Source organism: Alosa alosa, chromosome 16, assembly GCF_017589495.1.
Source record: "Alosa alosa isolate M-15738 ecotype Scorff River chromosome 16, AALO_Geno_1.1, whole genome shotgun sequence".
NCBI lineage: Eukaryota > Metazoa > Chordata > Actinopteri > Clupeiformes > Clupeidae > Alosa > Alosa alosa.
Window position 1 is genome coordinate 13154118 of NC_063204.1, and position 22479 is coordinate 13176596.

General features: G+C 45.3%; 1 protein-coding gene across 8 annotated transcripts; it reads left to right on the forward strand.

Moving 5' to 3' along the window:
• Window positions 1-263: 263 nt before the first annotated feature.
• Window positions 264-21822, forward strand: picalmb (phosphatidylinositol binding clathrin assembly protein b). Of its 8 annotated transcripts, XM_048266450.1 has the most exons (22): window positions 265-904; window positions 6276-6418; window positions 6692-6767; window positions 6975-7077; window positions 9071-9164; window positions 10683-10794; window positions 11089-11195; window positions 11396-11437; window positions 12372-12383; window positions 12813-12898; window positions 13313-13436; window positions 13803-13936; window positions 14245-14336; window positions 16810-16899; window positions 18566-18673; window positions 18897-19016; window positions 19175-19205; window positions 19607-19700; window positions 19822-19881; window positions 20004-20108; window positions 20406-20510; window positions 21350-21822. In XM_048266450.1, the coding sequence occupies exons 1-21, from the start codon at window positions 775-777 to the stop codon at window positions 20496-20498; spliced, it is 1956 nt and encodes a 651-aa protein (XP_048122407.1). In that variant the 5' UTR covers window positions 265-774; the 3' UTR covers window positions 20499-20510; window positions 21350-21822. The 8 variants fall into 8 exon arrangements, with proteins under 8 accessions (XP_048122400.1, XP_048122399.1, XP_048122402.1 ...); XM_048266443.1 differs by lacking the exons at window positions 19607-19700; window positions 19822-19881; window positions 20004-20108; window positions 20406-20510; window positions 21350-21822 and adding exons at window positions 14492-14644; window positions 15343-15426 and having other exon boundaries at window positions 264-904; window positions 13809-13936; window positions 19175-19359; XM_048266442.1 differs by lacking the exons at window positions 19607-19700; window positions 19822-19881; window positions 20004-20108; window positions 20406-20510; window positions 21350-21822 and adding exons at window positions 14492-14644; window positions 15343-15426 and having other exon boundaries at window positions 264-904; window positions 19175-19356.
• Window positions 21823-22479: the final 657 nt, after the last annotated feature.

The window sequence follows — 22479 nt, forward strand, 5'->3', positions numbered from 1 at the left end:
CGAATAATAAACAGTATAAATGTGTATACTTTAAGAAATGTGTGAACTATTTCACACAATGTGTTTTACTTATCGTGGAAAAAACTGTGAAACAAACCAAACAGCTCTAATCGATACATGATAGTGAATGTATTATAATGTAGAAAATATTCTCACACTAATGGCCGTGTACTTTGCAAAGCTCCGAACGGCAGGGCTGGATTATGATGCCATAATCTGACCCTAGAACAGCAGACAGCACGTGTACCTTGCCATCTCCCTGCGTCGCGTAATCTGACCGCAGAACAGTCGGTGGAGCGTCCTGTGTTCTCCAGCACGGAGCGCAGAGCAGCGGAGACAAGAGGAGAGCTAGAGCAGCTCCGAGCAGGCCCGCCATTTCAGTGAATGCCTTTAGTGCTTTCACTCCGAAGGGTGGCGACTGGCGAAACCAGAGGGGAGGAGAAAGACAGGGATTCGGAGAGCACCCGCGATGAGAGATGAGTCAGCTTGGAGACCTTTAGGAAACATATTTACCGGTTTTACTATGTAGCGAGCAAGTAACACTCAGCATTTTTCCCTAAATATAGGATTCTACGTATCTATCTGTGGTCTTGCGATACGTTATTTATCCTTATAGCTACCTTTCTCGCCGCCTCGACGGTCTATTTCAAATCGCCACTTAGGCTGCTCAATGCCAATTTACCGGCAAGCACGTCAGTGGAAATATCATTGTCAGTTTCATTCCGAAATTTGAATATATTATCAGTACACTCGTCTTTGTCTACAAACGCGAAGATGTCGGGGCAGAGCATTACGGACAGGATAACTGCAGCTCAACACAGCGTTACCGGATCAGCCGTCTCCAAGACAGTATGCAAGGCGACAACGCACGAAATTATGGGCCCCAAGAAAAAACATTTGGACTGTGAGTATGGATTTTATTATTTACACGGTTAGAGGGGGTGCGGTAAGAATCAATGAAGCCGGCCATCTCCGCTCGCGTCTGTTCGGGTGACGCTGCTGGTCTATAGTAGGCCTGTGGTGCTAGGATAGCAGGCTAACTCAGTATATGGACTTCCTATTGTATGTTAGCGTTTGCCTCACTGAATTCAGTCAAGGCACCGAAAATCAGGCCGCTCGGGCATGCTTGACATAATTTACGAACATTTGAGCGCAAGTACGCCTACAGCTTATTTACAGCTGGGTGTCACGTAATGCATTGTCATTTGGCATACATCCTGGAATTGTTATGATGCTTGCACTATGGAAACATCATATTTTATGTGTCAGCTCGTCCCAGCCCGTTATCTTTGCGTTTTCGTAGTCGGTGTAGGAACAGTGTGTGTGTGATTGTAGGCATCGCTTGTTTCCCTGAGGTAGTTGGACAGAATGACAGCAGGGCAGACGCTAGTTGGTTTCAAATACACCGAGGTATTTTCATGGTCGTCACTGTATGCCAAAAGATTGAGTGGGAGAAGCGCTGCAGAGGTAGACTTCGGCTGTGGGACCGGTCTTCCTTGGGCAGTTTCAATGCCCAGTCCAGGTATGCGGCTCCTCAGCGTAGACCCAAGGGCTAAATTGGGCCCGCTCAGGCCCTGTGCATCCGTGTGTTGTGTTGTCACTGTGGCCGCTACAGTTGATGCGGTGGCTATATTTATCATGTCAAGACTAAAACCTTTAATCTGCTGATGCAGCCCATCCTCAGATATGCATAGTGTTAGATCTCCTGAAAAAACACGCAGGCACACACACATATGCATACATACACACACACACAAACACTATACACACACACACACACACACACACACACACACACTTACTCACTCAGAAGCAATAACACCTGTGTGCAACTATTGTCAGCGCCAGTGGATATAAATCAGGCTTGTGCAAAATTTCCAGAATTAAATTGAAACTGGCTCTTAAATTCCAATTCAATTCTTGAATTTTACTTGCATTTCAATTGAGGTAGCAAACAGGAAGCAGAATTGCAATTTGAATTGTGCACAACCCTGATATAAATGCTACCTCTCTGATACTGTACACGGGTGTGTTGCCATGTTATTATCTGAGGAATCCAGCAGGATGACAAAGCTTCCCCCAGCAGACTGTGGTCATATCAGCTCGAGGCAGTCAAGTCTAGGCTACCTGGTGTGGTGACCAGGTCAGTTACAGGGAGTCTGTGTGCATGTTGGGGAGAGAGACAGAGACAAACACAAGCAAACCTGTGAGAAGGTGTGTGTGTGTGTGTGTGTGTGTGTGTGTGTATGTGTGTGTGGTAACAGGATAAATCAGTTGGCACGGCTGGAGATACAGGCTTACTGAGACACCACTGTTCAACGTGACCAAAAGTCACCCTCACACGCACACACACACACACACACACACACACACACACACAGCTCACGTTCATTCATTGAGACTTAGTTGATATCCCCGCATACTCATTTAGATATGAAGGACTGATAATGTTGAAAGGATTGCACTCAGCAGGTGGTTGCTTCTGGTCAATGTTGGAATTAAAAAAACAGCCTGGACACGCCAGACTCAGGACTCTACAGTCACTGTGAAAAAAAATGTTTAAAAATAAGAAATGTTAATCATGTCTTAAAGCATATTTTAAACCCAGAACAAACTGTTTGCAAAGCCTTTACTGGAGTGACAGACAGATTTCATCATGCAAACTTAGTGTGTGTGAGTGTTTGAAAATGTGTTTGCCGGAGATGATGTGTGTGTGTGTGTGTGTGTGTGTGTGTGTGTGTGTGTGTGTGTGTTTGGAAAACGTGACGTGTGTATGAGAGAGTGTGTTTGACAGAAATGTTGTGTTGTTATGTGTGTGTGTTTATAAGAGATGGTGTGTATGAAAGATGGTATGTGTGTGTGTGTGTGTGTGTTTATGAGAGATGGTGTTTATTTGTGTGTGTATTTGCGTATATGTGTGTGTTTGACTGTGTGTGTGTGTATGTGTATGGGAGAGATGGCTGGCTGGTTAGGGGGCTATGGTCCTAACTAACTCGGCCAACCACACACACACACACACTGGTGCTCAGAGAGGATATGATGTCCTACTTTAACGTCTTCCCTGAGCACCCTCTGGAATATAGGCCATAAAGCAGTGGACACCTCTCAGCTTCTCTACATACACGTTTGTGTGTGTGTGTGAGTGGGGGAGTTATGAGTGTGTGTACATCTACTGATGTGTGTGTGGGGTGTATCTTGTGTATCAAGTTTATACACAAGAATCATCCCAGTCTAATTGTGGCATGAAGTGTGTATAACTGAATTCACATTCTGGAATTTGCAAACAGATATAATAGCATAACAGAAAAGCATGTTTGGCGAAGTCTCTGGCCAGGGTCCTGAAGTGATTTGTGGGATCGTGCAGGAGTCAACTGCACAGGCTGGAGCCGTGCAGGATTCCGCCATACACCCCTTTATTCTTTAACTTATGGAAGACGGGAGACGTAGGGAAGACGGAGCTCTGTGCGGCGGCGCTGGTGCTCGGTTGATCGGCTATAGGAGAGGAAAGACAAACTAATTGTTAGAGAAGGCGAAGCAGGGCTGCTTTCCCTGCGGAACGAGGGCAATTGATCCCATGCGCATCCAACTCTGCTTTAATTCAAGATATGGTCCACGGAGTAGCTCTCCTTCTTTGGGTCGTGCAGCGGCTATTTCTGTTATTAGAAACAGGCGAGCGATTGGATGCCCGAGAAGGCGCTGGGGAAGCGACTTGGCTCCTGGCTTGACCAAACGCGTCTTGCGAGCGGAGTAATGCCGATGCTGCAACTTCGGCAGGTAGACTGCGAATAAATAACCTGACTGATTGAAGAAGGAGACGTGGCAAATGCCACCATGCTACTCCTGAACTTCCGTTTGTAAACGCCATTAATAACCTTTACAAAAACACATCATGTTGTTTCCCCAAACAAGCAAGTTAGACATATTAGTTTTAATTAAGTTTAACCTTTTTTGTACAGTTTCCCCTGTCAGCACAATATAATAATACTGATGTGAACACTACTCTGAAGTTATAGTCGTATTAGCATTATATGGGTGAGATGCATCATCAAATTCATGTTGCAATGCAGAGCAGAGCATCCTTTATGGAGATCCCTACCAGAGGAGTGAGTATTTAGAGCACCCAGGCAGTGTCCTCTTCACTCAGCTCCTGTGTGGTTCTTGTGATGGAGTTCCTTAGAGAAGGATCTCATGCTCCCTACTGGTTTGGTTCTCGTGATGCCGTTCCTTAGAGAAGGATCTCATGCTCCCTACTGGTTGGTTCTTGTGATGGCGTTTTTCAGAGCACTGGCGTGCGTTTACGAAAACTATAGTTGTTAACCTGTTAGCAACTTAGTTGGTTGGCAATGGGAAATTGCAGTGCAACCAACAAAGTAACTATGCTTTTAGGAAACGCGCCACTGGTTTGATCCTTGTGACAGGGCTCTTTGTAAGTCCAGAGACTGGCTCCTGGTTGGGCTCCAGCGGTGTAGGCAGACTGCTGCTCTGATGGTGAAAATGGCTCATGGGCACCAACAGACCAGCGGTCCTCCCTCATTAGGTCTAATTGAGGGAGATTATAGTTCAGCACAAACACCAGCGACTTCATTACTGGGGAGCTCCATTCATAAGTAGCACACTGAGTATTTGGACACCCTACGATTGTGTATATTCATTATCTATATTCAGATGCAGATATTATCTATATTCAGATGCAGCCGCTGTCTTGATCAGCAAGTCCAGTCCCTGCAGGCATACAGTAGCAACATGTCAGGGTTTGCCAGTCTGTCGTTGTGGTGTCTTTGAGGATGCTCCAGGCAGACTGGCCCCTGCCATTGGTAAAAAGTAAAAACCTCATCAGATTTACAAACATCACAGATGTCTGCCCTTAACTAAAACACAAAATTACTGTATTTAGTGGATGTTTCATACCACTTCACTTTATTTGTCTATGTAGCCAGAACACAGCCCTTCATGCTTTTGAAAGGTAGCCTTTTACGTAAAGTGTCTGTTGCAGTAGTTTCTGCTTTTGAAAGGTAGCCCTTTAAAGTGCCTGTTGCAGTAGTTCCTGCTTGTGGAAGGCAGCCCTTTAAAGTGCCTGTTGCTGTAGTTCCCTCTTGTGGATGGCAGCCCTTTAAAGTGTCTGTTGCAGTAGTTCCTGTTTGTGGAAGGCAGCCCTTTACTGTAAGTGTATGTTGCAGCAGTTCCTGAAGGCTGCAGTTTCAAGTGTGTATTTCAGTAGTCAAAGGTACACATTTGAGCAAGTTGAGTTGAGTTGAGTGCTTTGTTTTTAGTCCTTAGATTCTTCTGATGTGACACTTTCCTCAGTGTAAAAGGTGTGTTTCAGTAGTTCCTGAAGGCTGCTGTTTCAGGTGTGTTTCAATAGTTCCTGAATGCTGCTGTTTCAGGTGTGTGTTTCAGTAGTTCCTGAATGCTGCTGTTTCAGGTGTGTGTTTCAGTAGTTCCTGAATGCTGCTTTTTCAGGTGTGTTTCAGTAGTTGCTGAATGCTGCTGTTTCAGGTGTGTGTTTCAGTAGTTGCTGAATGCTGCTGTTTCAGGTGTGTGTTAGTTCCTGCTCCTAGAGCGCTGCCATCTGAGGTGTGTGTTCCAGGAAAGTGAAGGATCAGATTTCTGATCTAAAGTAACAGGAGTCACACACACGTGTCCCTGATCGGGCCCTCATCCTCTCGCTGCCTGCCTCTCTCTCTCTCTCTCTCTCTCTCTCTCTCTCTCTGTCCTCTCGCTCCCTCTCTCTCTCTCTCTCTCTGTCTCTCTCTTTCTCTCTGGCAGGGCTCAGAGACTTGTCTTGGCTGGGAGACAGAGAGGAGAGCTATTAGTGCATATGTCAACAGGTAGAATAAGGCACCAGAAACATCAGAGTAGTGTGTGGTGGGGTGGGGATGAAGTTTGTGGGATTTGACAGGTAACCCAGAGTCTACTTCTCCTCCCCACTCCTCATCTCATCCTCTCTCCTTTCATCTATTTATCTTTCCATTTTATTTTTCTTTCTCCCACTCTCCTTTCCTGTCCTCCCCTGTACTCCCCTTATCATTCTCCCTCCTCCCCCTCTCCACCTCCTCCTCTTCCTCCTCCCCCTCTCCTCCTCCTCCCCATCTCCTCCTCTCCACCTCTCATCCTCTCCTCCTCCTCTTCCTCCTCCCCATCTCCTCCTCTCCACCTCTCATCCTCTCCTCCTCCTCTTCCTCCTCCCCCTCTCCACCTCTCATCCTCTCCTCCTCCTCTTCCTCCTCCCCCTCTCTTCCTCTCCACCTCTCCCCCTCTCCTCCTCCTCTCTCTAGACCTGATCCACTGCACCAATGAGATGAATGTAAACATCCCCCAGCTGGCTGACTCCCTGTTTGAGCGGACCACCAACACCAGCTGGGTGGTCGTCTTTAAGTCTCTCATCACCACACACCACCTCATGGTCTACGGCAACGAGGTACTCACACACACACACACACACACACACTATATACGCAACAACCAATACCGAACACACACACTACACATACACACACACTATATACGCAACACACACACACTACACATCACTCAACTACCTCCACATACGCTATACACGCCACCCATCACCCTACCTCATGAAACACACACAACACGCGCCATCAGCAACCCACTCCTCTCACCAGTTAAGCACACACTCTCCTTCTCTGATTTCTCTCTCCATCTCTCTCTCTCTCTCTCTCTCCCCCAGCGCTTCGTCCAGTACCTGGCCTCAAGGAACACACTATTCAACCTCAGTAACTTCTTGGATAAAAGTGGATTACAAGGTAAGCCTACAGCACCCACGCCCGCCCAGCACTACCAGCACAATGATGACACACTGATGCCATACGCTCGGCCATTTCCTCTGTGGTGATGCCGTTCTCTCTCTCCCTCTCATTCTCTCTCTCTTCCACACCTGCCCCAACCATCCCGTCTCTCTCTCTTTCTCTTTCTCTCTCTCTCTCTCTCTTTCTTTCTCTCCCGACATGCAGGGTACGACATGTCAACCTTCATCAGGAGGTATAGTCGCTACCTGAATGAAAAGGCTGTGTCATACCGGCAGGTGGCATTTGACTTCACTAAAGTAAAGCGTGGGTAAGACCCTCTTTTTACCTTTCCTGGAGTGTAAGCTCATCGGCTTGAGTGAGCGTTGAGTGTGTGTAGCGTGAATGTGGAGATTGTGAATAGTGTGTGTCTGTATGTTCGTGTGTGTGTGTCTGTGTGTGTGTGTGTGTGTATCAGGGTTTAAATTCGAATTGCAATTCTGCTTCCTGTTTGCTACCTCAATTGAAATGCAAGTGAAATTCAAGAATTGAATTGGAATTTAAGAGCCAGTTTCAATTCAATTCTGGAATTTTGCACAACCCTGGTGTGTGTGTGTGTGTGTGTGCCCCTGCATGTTAGTGAATGTGTAGTGTAAATGTGTGTTGTTGTTGATTATGAGTGTGTGTACGAGTAGTGTGAGTGTGTTGATTGTGCGTAACGTGTGTGTGTGTGTGAGTGTGTGTTGATTGTGAGTAGTGTGTGTGTTTGTGTGTGTGTGTGTGTGTGTGTGTGTGTGTGTGTGTGTGTGTGTGTGTGTGTGTGTGATTTTGAGTAGTGTGAGTGTGTATTGATTGTGAGTAGCTTGAGTGTGTGTGAGTGTATGTTCACTGTCAGTAGTGTAAGTGTGTGTTGATTGTCAGTAGTGTGAGTCTGTATGTGAGTGTATGTTGATTGTGAATAGTGTAACTTTGTGTTTATTGCGAGTAGTGTGTGTGCTGACCGTTAGTAGAGTGAGTGAGAGTGTGTTGATTGTGAGTAATACTAGTGTGTGTTGATTTTCTGAGTTGTGAGTTGATTTTGAGTTGTGTGAGTGAGTGAGTGAGTGAGTGTGTGTGTGTGTGTGTGTGTGTGTGTGTGTGTGTGTGTGTGTGTGTGTGTGTGTGTGTGTGTGTGGTGTTAGAGAGAGAGAGAGAGAGTAGCATGAGTGTGTGTTGATTGTGAGTGTGTGTGTGTGTGTGTGTGTGTGTGTGTGTGTGTGTGTGTGTGTGTGTGTGTGTCTAAGTAGCGTGAGTGTGTGTGTGTGTCTCAGTATCAGTCTCATTGGGGCCTGAAGGCAGACCTTATTGATTATTTAGTGTACTCGCACTCCCAGTGGCTGCATTTGGACAGGCCTCTTATTCAGGCCTCTTATTCAGCCTTCGTTTCTGATTCTCTGTAGGTCCAGTACACTTATTCAGTGCTTACTTAGTATTAGGGTTAGTATTCCTATTTAGTACATATATTCAGTCCCTATGAAGGGTTAACTTTTTCTATTTAGCACATAGTTCAGTGCTTGCATAGGGTTAGCGTTCCTGTTTAATGCACATATGAAGTGCTTATGCAGGGTTAATTTCCCTATTTGGAACACATATTTAGTTATTATGATTTATATGGCTAATGTGGCAATTTTGTGGTCATTTAGGATCCATTTCTGTGAGTGATGTTTAATATTTAGCACATTTTTCAATGTCGGTACTCTGTACTGCTTTAGTATTATTTGATTCAAGCATGTTCCCATTGCCTGCCCTGATGTCATATTTATCCAGTATGCGTGTGTGTCTGTGTGTGTGTGTTTGTGTTTGTGTGTGTGTACAGTGATCTAGCCTCAGCTGGTTTCTGTCGCCATGAGGAAAGTCATGCACTCCTGTCCTTTAGTGTGTGTTTCAGTGTGTGTAGGAGAATGGTTATGTGTGTGTGCTTGCATGGGTTTGAAGAAGAAGAGGATGAGGATCATAATGATGACATCATTACACTGTGTGTGTGGATGTGTGTTTGATGATGATGATGATGACGACGACATCATTACCCTGTGTGTGGGGGTGTGTGTATGTGATGATGATGACAATTACATCATCTGTGTGTGTGTGTGTTTGTGTGTGTGTGTGTGTGTGTGTGTGTGTGTGTGTGTGTGTGTGTGTGTGTGTGATGATGACAATGACATCATCTGTGTGTATCTGTGTGTGTGTGTGTGATGATGACAATGACATCATCTGTGTGTATCTGTGTGTGTGTGTATCTGTGTGTGTGTGTGTGTGTGTATCTGTGTGTGTGTGTGTGTGTGTAGGGTGGATGGTGTGATGAGGACGATGAACACAGAGAAGCTCCTGAAGACGATCCCCATCATTCAGAACCAGATGGATGCGCTGCTCGACTTTAACGTGAGTCACTGACCCAGTCACCTCCCAGAACCATGAATATATATATATATATAGACGTGTAGGGGATATCCCCAACACGTCTGCACATCTTTTACACATCTACACATCTCTCACACATCTACTCACCTCTTACACATCTACTCACCTCTTACACATCTACTCATCTCTTACACATCTACTCACCTCTTACACATCTACACATCTCTTACACATCTACACATCTCTTACACATCTACTCATCTCTTACACATCTACTCATCTCTTACACATCTACTCACCTCTTACACATCTACACATCTCTTACACATCTACACATCTCTTACACATCTACACATCTCTTACACATCTACTCACCTCTTACACATCTACACATCTCTTACACATCTACACATCTCTTACACATCTACTCACCTCTTACACATCTACACATCTCTCACACATCTACTCATCTCTTACACATCTACACATCTCTTACACATCTACTCATCTCTTACACATCTACTCACCTCTTACACATCTACTCATCTCTTACACATCTACTCACCTCTTACACATCTACACATCTCTCACACATCTACTCACCTCTTACACATCTACACATCTCTTACACATCTACACATCTACACATCTCTTACACATCTACACATCTCTCACACATCTACTCATCTCTTACACATCTACACATCTCTTACACATCTACACATCTCTTACACATCTACACATCTCTTACACATCTACTCATCTCTTACACATCTACACATCTCTTACACATCTACACATCTCTTATGCATCTATTAATCTATTACCCACCTAGTTCACTAGGTCACATGACCAATCATTCAGAGTAAGACATAAAAAGAAAAGAAATAAAATAAGAATAATTATATATATGCACACACACACACACTACAATGTACAAACCATTCTAATAAATACAATGTACACAAATATATATTTACATGATTTACTAAAATACAAAATATACATACCCGCCCAGAATATACAAAATATACATACATTGTAAACAACACCTCTTGATATTTGTATATATATTTAGTGACCCATCAAGCATAGGTTACTTTACTGTGCCTTTTACTGTGCTCAGGAAGCAGTGAGGTTAGGTGCCTTGCTCAAACTCTTCACATGGTCTGCTACATATGGCCTCATGCACATGATCTGTTACACAACTCTTACACTGAGTGGGAGCTGTGGATGTCTGTTGTAAAATGTCATTATTGTAGATTATATATCTTCAAAAACAAAGGTCACTGTATGTTGATAATACAGTTTGAGATATTCATGTTTGCCATGCAGATCATACACAACTCCAGCAGCCTAAAGGACGGAGTGCAGTTTTCTCTCTCTTAGTTCTGCTAGGCTGTGTTGAGTCGATGGGAGAGTATACCTCACTCACAGATCAGTGTCTCGTGTGCGTCTGGTTGCTGGGAGGGTTTCCCTCAGTAGTTTCGTTGTGGTTCTTAGAGAGTCTGACTGAGAGACGTACTTCCTGTTGTTCAGGTCAACGCTAATGAGCTCACTAACGGGGTCATCAACGCAGCTTTCATGCTGCTCTTCAAAGACTCCATCAGACTCTTCGCCGCCTATAATGAAGGCATCATCAACCTGCTGGGTAAGGGTACACGCACACACACACACACACACACACACACACACACACACACACACACACACACACACCTTCATGAGCTTGTACGCACATATACAGACACTTCACAGATGGCTTCACCTGTAGTATGATTGATTGTGAAAGAGTTGTTTTTTTTACAGTGTGTGTGGTAGTGTTTTTGTGAAAGATAAGTGACGTGACAGGCGTGTGTTTGTTGCTCAGTGCTACATGTGTGTTTGTTGCTCAGTGCTACATGTGTGTTTGTTGCTCAGTGCTACATGTGTGTTTTGCCGGCAGAGAAATACTTTGACATGAAGAAGGTGCAATGTAAAGAGGGCCTGGACATTTACAAGAAGTTCCTGACCAGGATGACCCGCATCTCAGAGTTCCTCAAGGTGGCCGAGGTGAGTTCACACACACACACACACCCATGCATGCAGGTCAGGGCTTGACCCATCCAGCCTCAGATACTCTCAGAACCGTTAGGGCTCTGCACAGATAGCTGTAACTGCTGTGTGTGTGTGTGTGTGTGTGTGTCTGTTTGTGTTTTCGTGTTTGTGTTTGTGCTTATGTTTGTGTGGTGGGTGTGCGTGTGTTTCCACAGCAGGTGGGGATTGATCGAGGGGACATCCCAGACCTGTCCCAGGTAAGAGTCTCGCGTCCGGTGTCAGCTCTGCTGGACTCTGTCCTTCAGCACGGGGCTGTCTCACTTAGTAATCTGAGCCGTCCTACACTGACTTGTCTCTAGCTTTCCGCACAATCTGAGTTTTCCCACTGACTCACCGCAACTGTCTCACTTTTCCTGCTGTCTCTCTCTCATCAGTAATCTGACTTTTCCTGTTCTCTTCTCAATAATCTGAGTTTTCCAGCTGTCTCACTTTTCTCTGCTGTAACGTCCCTCACTCTGTAAATGCCACCTGCATGAGGATGCTGAAGCATGGGTGGGGGTGGGGTGGGGTGTGGCATCTCACTTTCTCCCTTTCTGCACCTGTCTGTCACACATATAAAGGTGTTTGGGGTTCAGGATCCAGCAAGAAAATAACAGGAGAATTATAAAAGAATAAGAAATAAAATAAAATAGTAATGAAACCACAGAGGAGAGTGGAATTATCATTTAATGATGCAGAAAGACTCATTTAGATCATTTAGATCATCTATTTTATAAAGCACATTATATACACTATCGTTAGCGCATTATACACCACATTGTTAGCACAACAGGGAGGCTACACCAGGCACGTAACTGAAGCGTTCCGTTCACGGAGCGTCTGGTGCAACAATTAGCTTCCACCATAATCAATGGAACTGGCTACACCAGACATGATAGCGGCGTGTACATTAAAAAAAACAATTAGACCTGTCTTTCTATGACTATTTTTGCGTTCCTTGACTGGAGTGGCCTCCCTGTAAGATGGAGCCTTTTAATGCAACATTTAATCTATCTTAGCGGTGCCATTAGGTGTCATTCACTTGGGCTCTCTTTGACCATGATCACCTTTATATTCTCTATCTTTCCCTTCCCTGTCTTTCTCTCTCTCCTTCCTTCCTTCCTTCCTTCCTCCCTTCCTTATCACCCTCAGTTCACGGTGTGTGTAAGTATCTTCTTCTCACGTTTCACTCTTCCGCTGTTATGTGAGTGTGTAGGTAGCTGCATACCTTTTCTCTTTGCATAAATGTAGCCTATCTTATGCACGCACTGTATGGCAATGTATGGCCTGGTAGTGTGTGTATACGTGTGTACAGTATGTATGGTGTCTCTGTGTGTGTATATTTTGTGTGTGTTTGTGATTGTGTGTGTGTGTGTGTGTGTTGGCATATACATACACACTAAATGTGTGAGCTGTGTGTGTGTATATGTATAGTAATATGTGTAAGAAATGTGTGTGTGTGTGTGTGTGTGTTAATGTACTGTGTGTGTATATGTAAATGTGTATGTGTGTGTTAATGTACCGTGTGTGTGTGTGTGTGTGTGTGTGTGTGTGTTTCCCTCTGTGACTGTGTGTGATGTGTGTGCACCTCAGGCTCCCAGCAGTCTCTTGGATGCCCTGGAACAGCACCTGGCCTCTCTGGAGGGAAAGAAGGTGAAGGACTCCACAGCAGCCAGCAGGTGGGGCTCTGGAGCCTGCAGTGTTGTCACTGGGGAAGAGACACAGTACTACTCAATGACTCTACCCTCTACACGGACCATTAGAAATAAATTCATCTCCAGTGTAAATTCAGAAGAAGACATGTCCCCTAATCCTAATAACTTAAAAGCCATGTAGACAGAAAACAACAAAAACAAACTACAAACCTCAGCCCTGCCTTATCCTTCTCTTCTCTAAGCTCTCTCTGTGTTTCATGCAGACTGAGTGCAGTAAGCTGGGGCTGTGTGTGTGTGTGTGTGTGTGTGAAAGACGTTTCACGGTGTGTCATGCTGAGAGCTGCAGATAGAGTAGTTAGCCAGGCCTCTCCTGTTGACCTGAGAGAATCTTGTCACATGTGTGTATGCATGTGTTAATGCGTTTGTGTATATGTTCAGGGCCAGCACCCTGTCCAATGCCGTGTCCTCTTTGGCCAACACCGGAATGTCCTTCACCAAAGTGGACGAGAGGGAGAAGCAGGCTGCGCTGGAGGAGGAACAGGCGCGCCTCAAAGCTCTCAAGGTGACCTGAGTGACCCTTAACCTTTCACCTCTAGAGGTCACGGTCATTACTAGAGCCAGGTCATGGTCAATGTTCAAATAGTAACACATTTATGATGCAGGCTGGGTTTTTTTCCTCAGATATTATATGTTTGCTCATTAGTCATTATGTTCGGTCATAAACATCAACATGTTCTGCCATGCTCTCACACTAGCGTTATTATTGTGATGAATCTGAATGTTTAGGATTTGTCTTTACAGTGGGTTTGATATCCTGATAGCAGAGCTGAAATAGAGTCTGAGATGAGTCTGACTCTGTGTGTGTGTGTGTGTTTGTGTGTGTGTGTGTGTGTGGGTGGGTGGGTGTGTGTGTATGCGTGTTCCTCAGGAGCAGAGACTGAAGGAGTTGTCCAAGAGGCCGTCATTTGCCACCACAGACACATCTCCCGTCGCCACCACAGGGGGCAGCATCAGCACAGCTCCAGCCATCGACCTCTTCTCCACGCCCAGCTGCTCCAACGGGTAAGATGGCGCCAGAGACGGTCTACGGCTTCCCTGGACAAGTCTCTCTTTTTTCTCTCTCTCTGTCTCTCTCTCTCTCTGTCTCTCTCTCTCTCTCTCTCTCTCTCTCTCTATCTATCTGACTGACTGTGACATTACCCAAAGTAACATTTACTGTACCTCACCGATTAGAAGAACAATTTAGCAACATCATGTGGGTTGCTGAATTGTTTGAGTACTGTGTATGAGAGCGTATTATGTGTGTGTATTTTTTTGTGTTTGTGAGTTTTTGTCTTTATGGAACTAAAGCGTTTTCTTCTTTCCCTCAGTGCCCTGAAGATGGAGAACGACCTATTTGACCTTCAGACGACCTTCCAGCCCCCAGTGCAGCCCAGCACCAGCATGGCTTCTGGTTGGGGAGGTAGGAGAGGGCTGGGGGGGGTCATGGTGTTGGTCTGTGTGGGCCCTCAGGGCACTTGTTCTATCACGCTCGACTGTCTCTTGTCCGTTCTGCTGTCTGCGTTCTGCGTTCTCACTCTAATGTCTTCTGTTCTCTCTTTCCTCTTGCTCGTTCAGATCCTTTCTCTTCCTCTGAGGCGGTCGATGACGCCATTCCAAACCTTAACCCTTTCCTAACCAAACTTGTTGTTGAGGCGTCTCCTGTCCCTGTAGTCTCCCCTGAGGGAGTTAGTTTGTCCTCTAGGACTGCAGGGCATGACATGTTCAGTGGTAAACACAAATCCTTTGTTCTTTTCTTGCTGATTGAGCGTGTGTGTATGTGGTAGTGTGTGTGTATATTTGTCTTTTCAGTACATTTTTGTCATATCATCATTAATGTGATGTATGTTTCCATGTGAAGCTGTCATTCACTCCACCTGTTGAGTTCTCGCTTTAAAAATAACTCCATTTTGGTCTGTTAACCTTCTCTGAGATCATATAGCAACCAGTGAAGATTTAGCTTACCAGAGATCATTATGGACTTAAGTCCACTCATCTGAACTATCTGAGTTGAGAGGCATACTTTTCTCAAAAGCTTCAGCTTTTTTTCAGCTTATGATTGATGTGAAGTCAGGAAAGTAGCCTTTGTTGAAGTGGAATGGCAGAAAATAGCTCTCTAATAGAAATAGAAGGTGGTGACCACAGGACAGTGGGTATGTGTAAGTGTCTGGGGATATTTTGAAAGCGGACAAGGACAGGTGAGGCATGTTGGTGTGGGGTATTGGGGTAGGGTATTGGAGTGGGGTACTGGGGTGGGGTATGGGTTGGGGTAATAATGTGGGGTATTGGGGTGGGGTAGTAGAGTGGGGTAACCTCTTGCGAAGCTGAAAAGAGAATGAAACAGACCGTTCACTCACTCATTCAATAACCTTTAGTATGTACACAGATGATCTTCTTATGTCTTCTATGTTTGATTTTCTTTGCTGTAGATAAATACAATCCCTTTATTGACCCAAGCTCGTCTCTTTCAACCAATTACAAACGCACAGTTCGGATAGAAAGCCTGATCTCAGGTACCAGAGCTCCTATGTTTCCTGCCAGACAGAAAACATAAGGCCCCTTTCCTTGTCCAGCAGGACTGCCATGACCAATCAACTCTTAGGATGTTATCACCTCAGACTTTCATGACCAACCAACTGTTAGAATGTCTTGACTTCAGACAGTAATGATTGGTCAAGTATTAGGATGTTATGACCTCATACAGTCGTGACTAATCAATGTTATGGATGTTATGACCTCATACAGTTGTGACCAATCAACTCTTAGGCTGTTATGACCTTATACAGCCTTGACGAATCAACTCTTAGGATGTTATGACCTCATACAGTTGTGACCAATCAATTCTTAGGATGTCATAACCTCATACTATAGTGACCAATCAACTTTTAGGATGTTATAACTTATTACAGTTGTGACCAATCAACGTTATGGATTTTATGACCTTATACAGTCGTGACCAATCAACTCTTAGGATGTTATGTCCTTATACAGTCGAAACCAATCAATGTCATGATTGTTATGATCTTAGACAGTTGTGACCAAACAACTATTAGGATGTTATGACCTTATACAATCATGATCGTTCAGTGTCATGAATGTTATGACCTTATACAATCATGACCGATCAGTGTCATGAATGTTATGACCTTATACAGTTGTGACTAATCAACTCTTAGGATGTTTTGACCTCAGACAGTAATGACTGGTCTACAATTAGGATTTTATGAACTCATACAGTCGTGACCAATCAGTGTTATGGATATTATGACCTTATACGACTAATGAATGTTATGGATGTTATGACCTCATACAGTCGTGACCAATCAATTCCTAGTATGTTGTGACCTTATACAGTCATGACCAATCAGCTCTTAGGATGTTTTGACCTCAGACAGTAATGACTGGTCTACAATTAGGATGTTATGACCTCATACAGTTGTGACCAATCAGTGTTATGGATATTATGACATTATACAACTAATGAATGTTATGGATGTTATGAGTATGACCTCATACAGTCGGGACCAATCAACTCTTTGGATGTTATGACCTTACACAGTTGTGACCAATCAGCGTTATGGATGTTATGACCTTATACAGTCATGACCAATCAACTCTTAGGATGTTATGACCATATACAGTCTTGACCAATCAACGTTATGGATTTTATTACCACAGATGCTTTCCTTGACATTTCTTCTGTTGGTCCAAATGACCTTTGTAGTATTTTCTGAGAGCATTCCCCTAGGTAAAGCTGAATGGCAGTTATGTGCCCTCCATGTGTATGTATGTGTGTGTGAGAGAGAGTATGTGTGTGCTGTGCACTAACCCTTCTGCTGCTTTGTTACTCTCCTCTGCTCTCCCGCTGGGCCTCGGTGTGTGTGTCGGGGTCCCAGACTCTTTCGGCTCGTCCACCATGCTCCAGCACCTCCCCAACCCATCCCCCTTCCAGTCTGAGCCCTCTTCTGTAGCTGGCCTCTTTAGAGGTAAGCCCCTAACTCCTCAGTTAGTTGGTCTCTTTAGAGGCAACTCTCTAACTAATCTGTCGGCTGGTCCCTTTAGAGGTAAGCCCCTAACTCCTCCTGTAGCTGGCCTCTTTAGAGGTAGGCCTTTAACTCCTCCTGTAGCTGGCCTCTTTAGAGGTAGGCCCTTAACTCCTCCTGTAGCTGGCCTCTTTTTGGTGGGCCCTTAACTCCTTATGTAGCTGGCCTCTTTAGAGGTAGGCCCTTAACTCCTCCTGTAGCTGGCCTCTTTAGAGGTAGGCCCTTAACTCCTTATGTAGCTGGCCTCTTTAGAGGTAGGCCCTTAACTCCTCCTGTAGCTGGCCTCTTTAGAGGTAGGCCCTTAACTCCTCCTGTAGCTGGCCTCTTTAGAGGTAGGCCCTTAACTCCTTATGTAGCTGGCCTCTTTAGAGGTAAGCCTCTAACTCCTGTAGCTGGCCTCTGCTCTGCTCTATTCTACTCTGTGCTGAATGCTGACTAATGTGATGTAGAGATCACCTGATGTAGAGATGTGGTGTAGAGACCTGATGTAGGGATGTGATGTGATGTAGAGATGTGATGTAGAGATGTGATGTGATGTAGAGATGTGATGTGATGTAGAGATCACCTGATGTAGGGATGTGGTGTAGAGACCTGATGTAGGGATGTGATGTGATGTAGAGATGTGATGTAGAGATGTGATGTGATGTAGAGATGTGATGTGATGTGATGTAGAGATCACCTGATGTAGGGATGTGATGTGGAGATGTGATGTAGAGATGTGATGTGATGTAGAAATGTGATGTAGTGATGTGATGTAGAGATGTGATTTAGAGATGTGATGTAGAGATCACCTGATGTAGAGATGTGATGTAATGTAGAGATGTGATGTGATGTGGAGATGTGATGTAGAGATGTGATGTAGATATGTGATGTGATGTAGAGATGTGATTTAGAGATGTACTGTAGAGATCACCTGATGTAGAGATGTGATGTGATGTAGAGATGTGATGTAGAGATGTGATGTGATGTAGAGATGTGATGTGATATAGAGATGTGATTTAGAGATGTGATGTAGAGATCACCTTATGTAGAGATGTGATGTGATGTAGAGATGTGATTTGATGTGTAGATGTGATGTGATGTAGAGATGTGATTTAGAGATGTGATGTAGAGATCACCTGATGTAGAGATGTGATGTGATGTAGAGATGTGATGTGATGTGGAGATGTGATGTAGAGATGTAATGTGATGTAGAGATGTGATGTAGAGATCACCTGATGTAGGGATGTGGTGTAGACCTAATGTAGAGATGTGATGTAGAGATGTGTGATGTAGAGACCTGATGTAGAGATGTGATGTGGAGATGTGATGTGGAGATGTGATGTGGAGATGTGATGTGATGTGGAGATGTGACGTAAAGATGTGATGTGAAGATGTGATGTAGAGATGTGATGTAGAGATGTGATGTGGAGATGTGATGTGGAGATGTGATGTGATGTAGAGATGTGATGTGATGTGGAGATGTGATGTAGAGATGTGATGTGATGTGATGTAGAGATGTGATGTGATGTGGAGATGTGACTCTGAATGGGATATTCCCTGCATCCCCACATCCCTAATGGTGTGTGGTGTGCTCCTGACTCTCTGCCCCGCCCTCTCTGTTTGTTAGGGTACTCCATGCCCCCCGTGAACCAGCCCCAGCCCAATGCCCCTCTCCAGGTGGACTTTGAGTCGGCGTTCGGCTCCAAAGCAGGCTCCAGTAGCCAGGACTTGGATGGTAAGTCACTCACATGCACACTTCAAAATAACAGTCAGTCGGTCAGTCATCCCCCCGTCTCTCTCTCCCACTCGCTTCCTGTCAGTCTCTTCACTATCCTATCTGAATAAAAGCAAAAGCCTACAAAATATACTTTAAAAACTGTCAGATTGTTGTGAACAATCCATTTTAAACATCTGAAGAGTCTGAAGAGTATCAAACCCAACCCCTCTACACCCTCCAGACCTCGCCAGTGGGATCCTGAAACCCACCATGGTGTCCACTGCCCAAGGCCTCGTCCCCAACATGCCAGAGAAGCTCGTATCTGACGACCTGGACTCCTCCCTTGCCAATCTGGTCGGCAGTGAGTACCAGCCTTCTATCAGACACGACGACCAGTATAATACCACTTCACCCTCTCCCCACAACCAAAACCAATTCACCCTCTCACCACAACCAATACCAGTTCACCCATTCACCATAACCAATACCAATAAGGTTTCTCATCTTTGTGTCTTTCAGGTCTAGGGATTGGAAATGGCACCACGAAAAAGTAAGCAAGACCCCCCTGGACTCGTAAGAGATGACATGTCTGCTTGTGCTGTGGTAACAAAGAGAGGAATTTACAATGGCTGCCGTGTGAATAAGGCGAATGGGAGCTGATGTTACCGTCTTGCCCTCTCCCTACATCTGTCTGCCTCTCTCTCTCTCTCTCTCTCTCTCTCTCTTCTGTCCTCCTCCTCTGCTCTCCCTGTCTCACCCACCCATCACCCATCTCTTTCTTGAATTCCTATTTCTGTTGTGCTTACACACTCTCTCTCTCCTTCTCCCTCTCTCTCATTCTCTTGTTCTTCCTGTCACACTTCCTTTTTATTTCCTTATCCTCTAACTCCTCCTCTCATCCCCTCTCTTATCTCTCCCTTTCTCTCTCTCTCTCTCCTACTACCCCCGTGGTGATATCCACTGGGCTTGGCCGGGGAAAAGCTGGGGAGGGATGAACTGGCAACCCAAAGCCGCTCCCACCACCACATGGAATCCTGTTTCTATGGTAACACACCGGGGAGGCGCGGGGCCTTTAAATATGAATAGCTGAGGGTGCGGATTCAGCTGTCATCTTATTTATTTATCATGTATTTATTATTTATTTATTATTTACTCTGTCTCCTCAGGCCCCCTCTGTCATGGCGTTCCCCGCCACCACCCCCACTGGTATGATGGGTTATGGCATGGTGAGTGAGATAGTTCAAGAACTCTACACACAACACACACTACACATTCATACACACACACACAATGCTACACACCTGTGATGAGCTGCGTTGTGATTGGCTGATAAATTTGTTATGTGCAGCCTCCTCAGATGGGCTCCATGGCGATGATGACCCCGCCCACCATGATGTACTCCCAGCCCGTCATGAGGCCGTCCAACCCGTTTGGCTCCGTATCCAGTGCACAGGTACCTCATACCTTTGTGTGTGTGTGTGTGTGTGTGTGTGTTTCTCTCAGGAAGAAAGAGCGCTTCAGGTTTGCTGTGTTCTAACCCCTCTGACATCGTCCTTCTCCTCAGCCCTTTACTGCCTCCTCTCTCTTCCTGTTACCTGACTCTGTGTATGTGTGCGTGTGTGTGTGTGTGTGTGAGTGTTCCCCTTCTTTTCCTGTGTACGCGTACGTGTGTATATCCCCCTTTCTGCCCTGTGTGTGTGTGTGTGTGTGTGTGTGTGTGTGTGTGTGTGTGTGTGTGTGTGTGTGCTAGCCCTCGGCTGCCTCTAGCCCCTCCAGTCAAAGTCCCCTCCGTGGCCCAGGACAGGATCCCTTTGCACAGCTCTCTCTCAAGGACTTCTTGTAGAGCGTCTCTTAGGTACAGCATGCTCACAGCCCTGTGTGTGCGTGTGTGTGTGTGTGTGTGTGTGTGTGTGTGGAGTTTGTGATTGAATTTCATAGCTATCAGCATGCTCTGCAGAGTCTGCGTGTCTTCCTATAGTCAAGGCCCCTCAGATGTGTGTGTTAAACGCTGCATGTGACAAACGCTGTGCAAAAACAACCTGCCTCTGAACGAGTGACCTCCTGACTCCTGACCCCTGCGTGTCTTGCATGTCCACCCATAACTGCATGTCCTCATCTTGTGCTTCATGTCCACTCTTCTGTTGTGCTCTTAGAGGGCTGTTTCAGCGGGCACAGGAACACATTTCTGTCTTTGAACAGCAACATGAAAAGTGTATGTGTGTGTTTGTTGGTGTCTGTCTGTGTGTTTGTGTGAGAGAAAGAGAGTGAAAGAGAGAGTGTGTGTGTGTGTGTGTGTGTGTGTGTGTGTGTGTGCGTTGGTTTGTGTGTATGTGTGTGTGTGTGTGTGTGTGTGTAAGTGATAGTGAGTGACAATTTTAATTATTTTGTGTTATACCACAAGTTTAGATGATCATTTTAGGAAAGGGGGAACATACACTCTTTCATCTGAGAGTAGGAACATAATGGCTGAAAGCAGCACCAGTCATATTGCACAGACACACATGCACACCACACACACACACACACACACACATTGTGTCTGTAGCATGCTATGACTGCATACACCTGTAGTGCACATTCAGCAATGGAGTGTGTGTGTGTGTGTATGTGTGTGTGCACACATATGTGCGTGAGAAACAGCCATCATGATGTATCTGACTGTGTGTGACCAACTGCCCTTATTGCTCCTGTTAGATGCAGTTCATGTAAGCTGAAGGATGAAGATCTCCTCTGAAGTTGAAACCCCCTGCCCCACCCCCCTCCCCCCTCTCTGCCTGGGCCCTGAAGGAGCTGTACTCGTCACACGATCAAACATCAGAAATAAAACACTCCACACCCCCATCCTGGACGGGAGCTTGTGAGCGCCTGCGTGTGTGTGTGTGTGTGTGTGTGTACCAGAGGAGGAGGAGGAGCCGGCGGTGGTTTTTGTAAAAGGTCTGAGATCACACTCTCTGCTGCTGCATCGCCCCTGGCAACTCTTCATCCTCATCCTCATCCTCATCCACTTAAGACCCTGTGAAGACAGTCATGGATGCCCAGACACTTTGATATTATGTATTTGGAACTCTAGTTTGATGTTTTGTTCTATTTTTGTTTGTTGCCTCCCATCTCTCTCTGACGGACAAGTAAGGTGGTTCCCTTAGTAACTGAAGTTGACACTGAAACGTTACCCCAATTAACCCTGTTTAGTTTTGTCTTCTGACTTGTGTTGACAGTAGACATTTCCTGTGTGCAGTTTCTATTTATTTATGACTCATGGTTTTAAATGGGAGATATATTAAATACCTTTAAATGGAAGGCCCTTGGCGATGGGGCGCACAGTTGCATTATGGAAGGATAGAGTTTTTAAAATAGATTTATAAATTCATACACCTCTTAAGGGAATGATAGCGCACTAAAGTTTTGTGTTTAGCTCAATTCTTTGTAGATCAGAAACTTCACAACCCTGCAGTATCAGGGGGAATAAGAAATTAGAAGAAAATAAAATCAGTCTGTAACCTCTGTAGTCAATACTGTGCCTAGGGTTTTTAAATGGAGTATTTGATTGACTAGCAAAACAAGACTTTTTGTGGACAACTCTAGTGCACAGCAGTGAGAAACCCAGGGAGCATCGGAGTGGTCAGTACTGCCCTGATCTGGCCCCCAGGGGGCTACATTGGGGCTGTATGGGTGTATGGCGCTTATCGGGCCCCTATATAGCCCAGGTCTGACCCCTACATGGGACTGCATTAAGGCTATATAGGTAAATGACCCACATCTGGACCCTGCAGTCCTGATGCGGCACAGACACAGAGGATCCGTGCCAGCTCCGGGCTGTGTGTGTG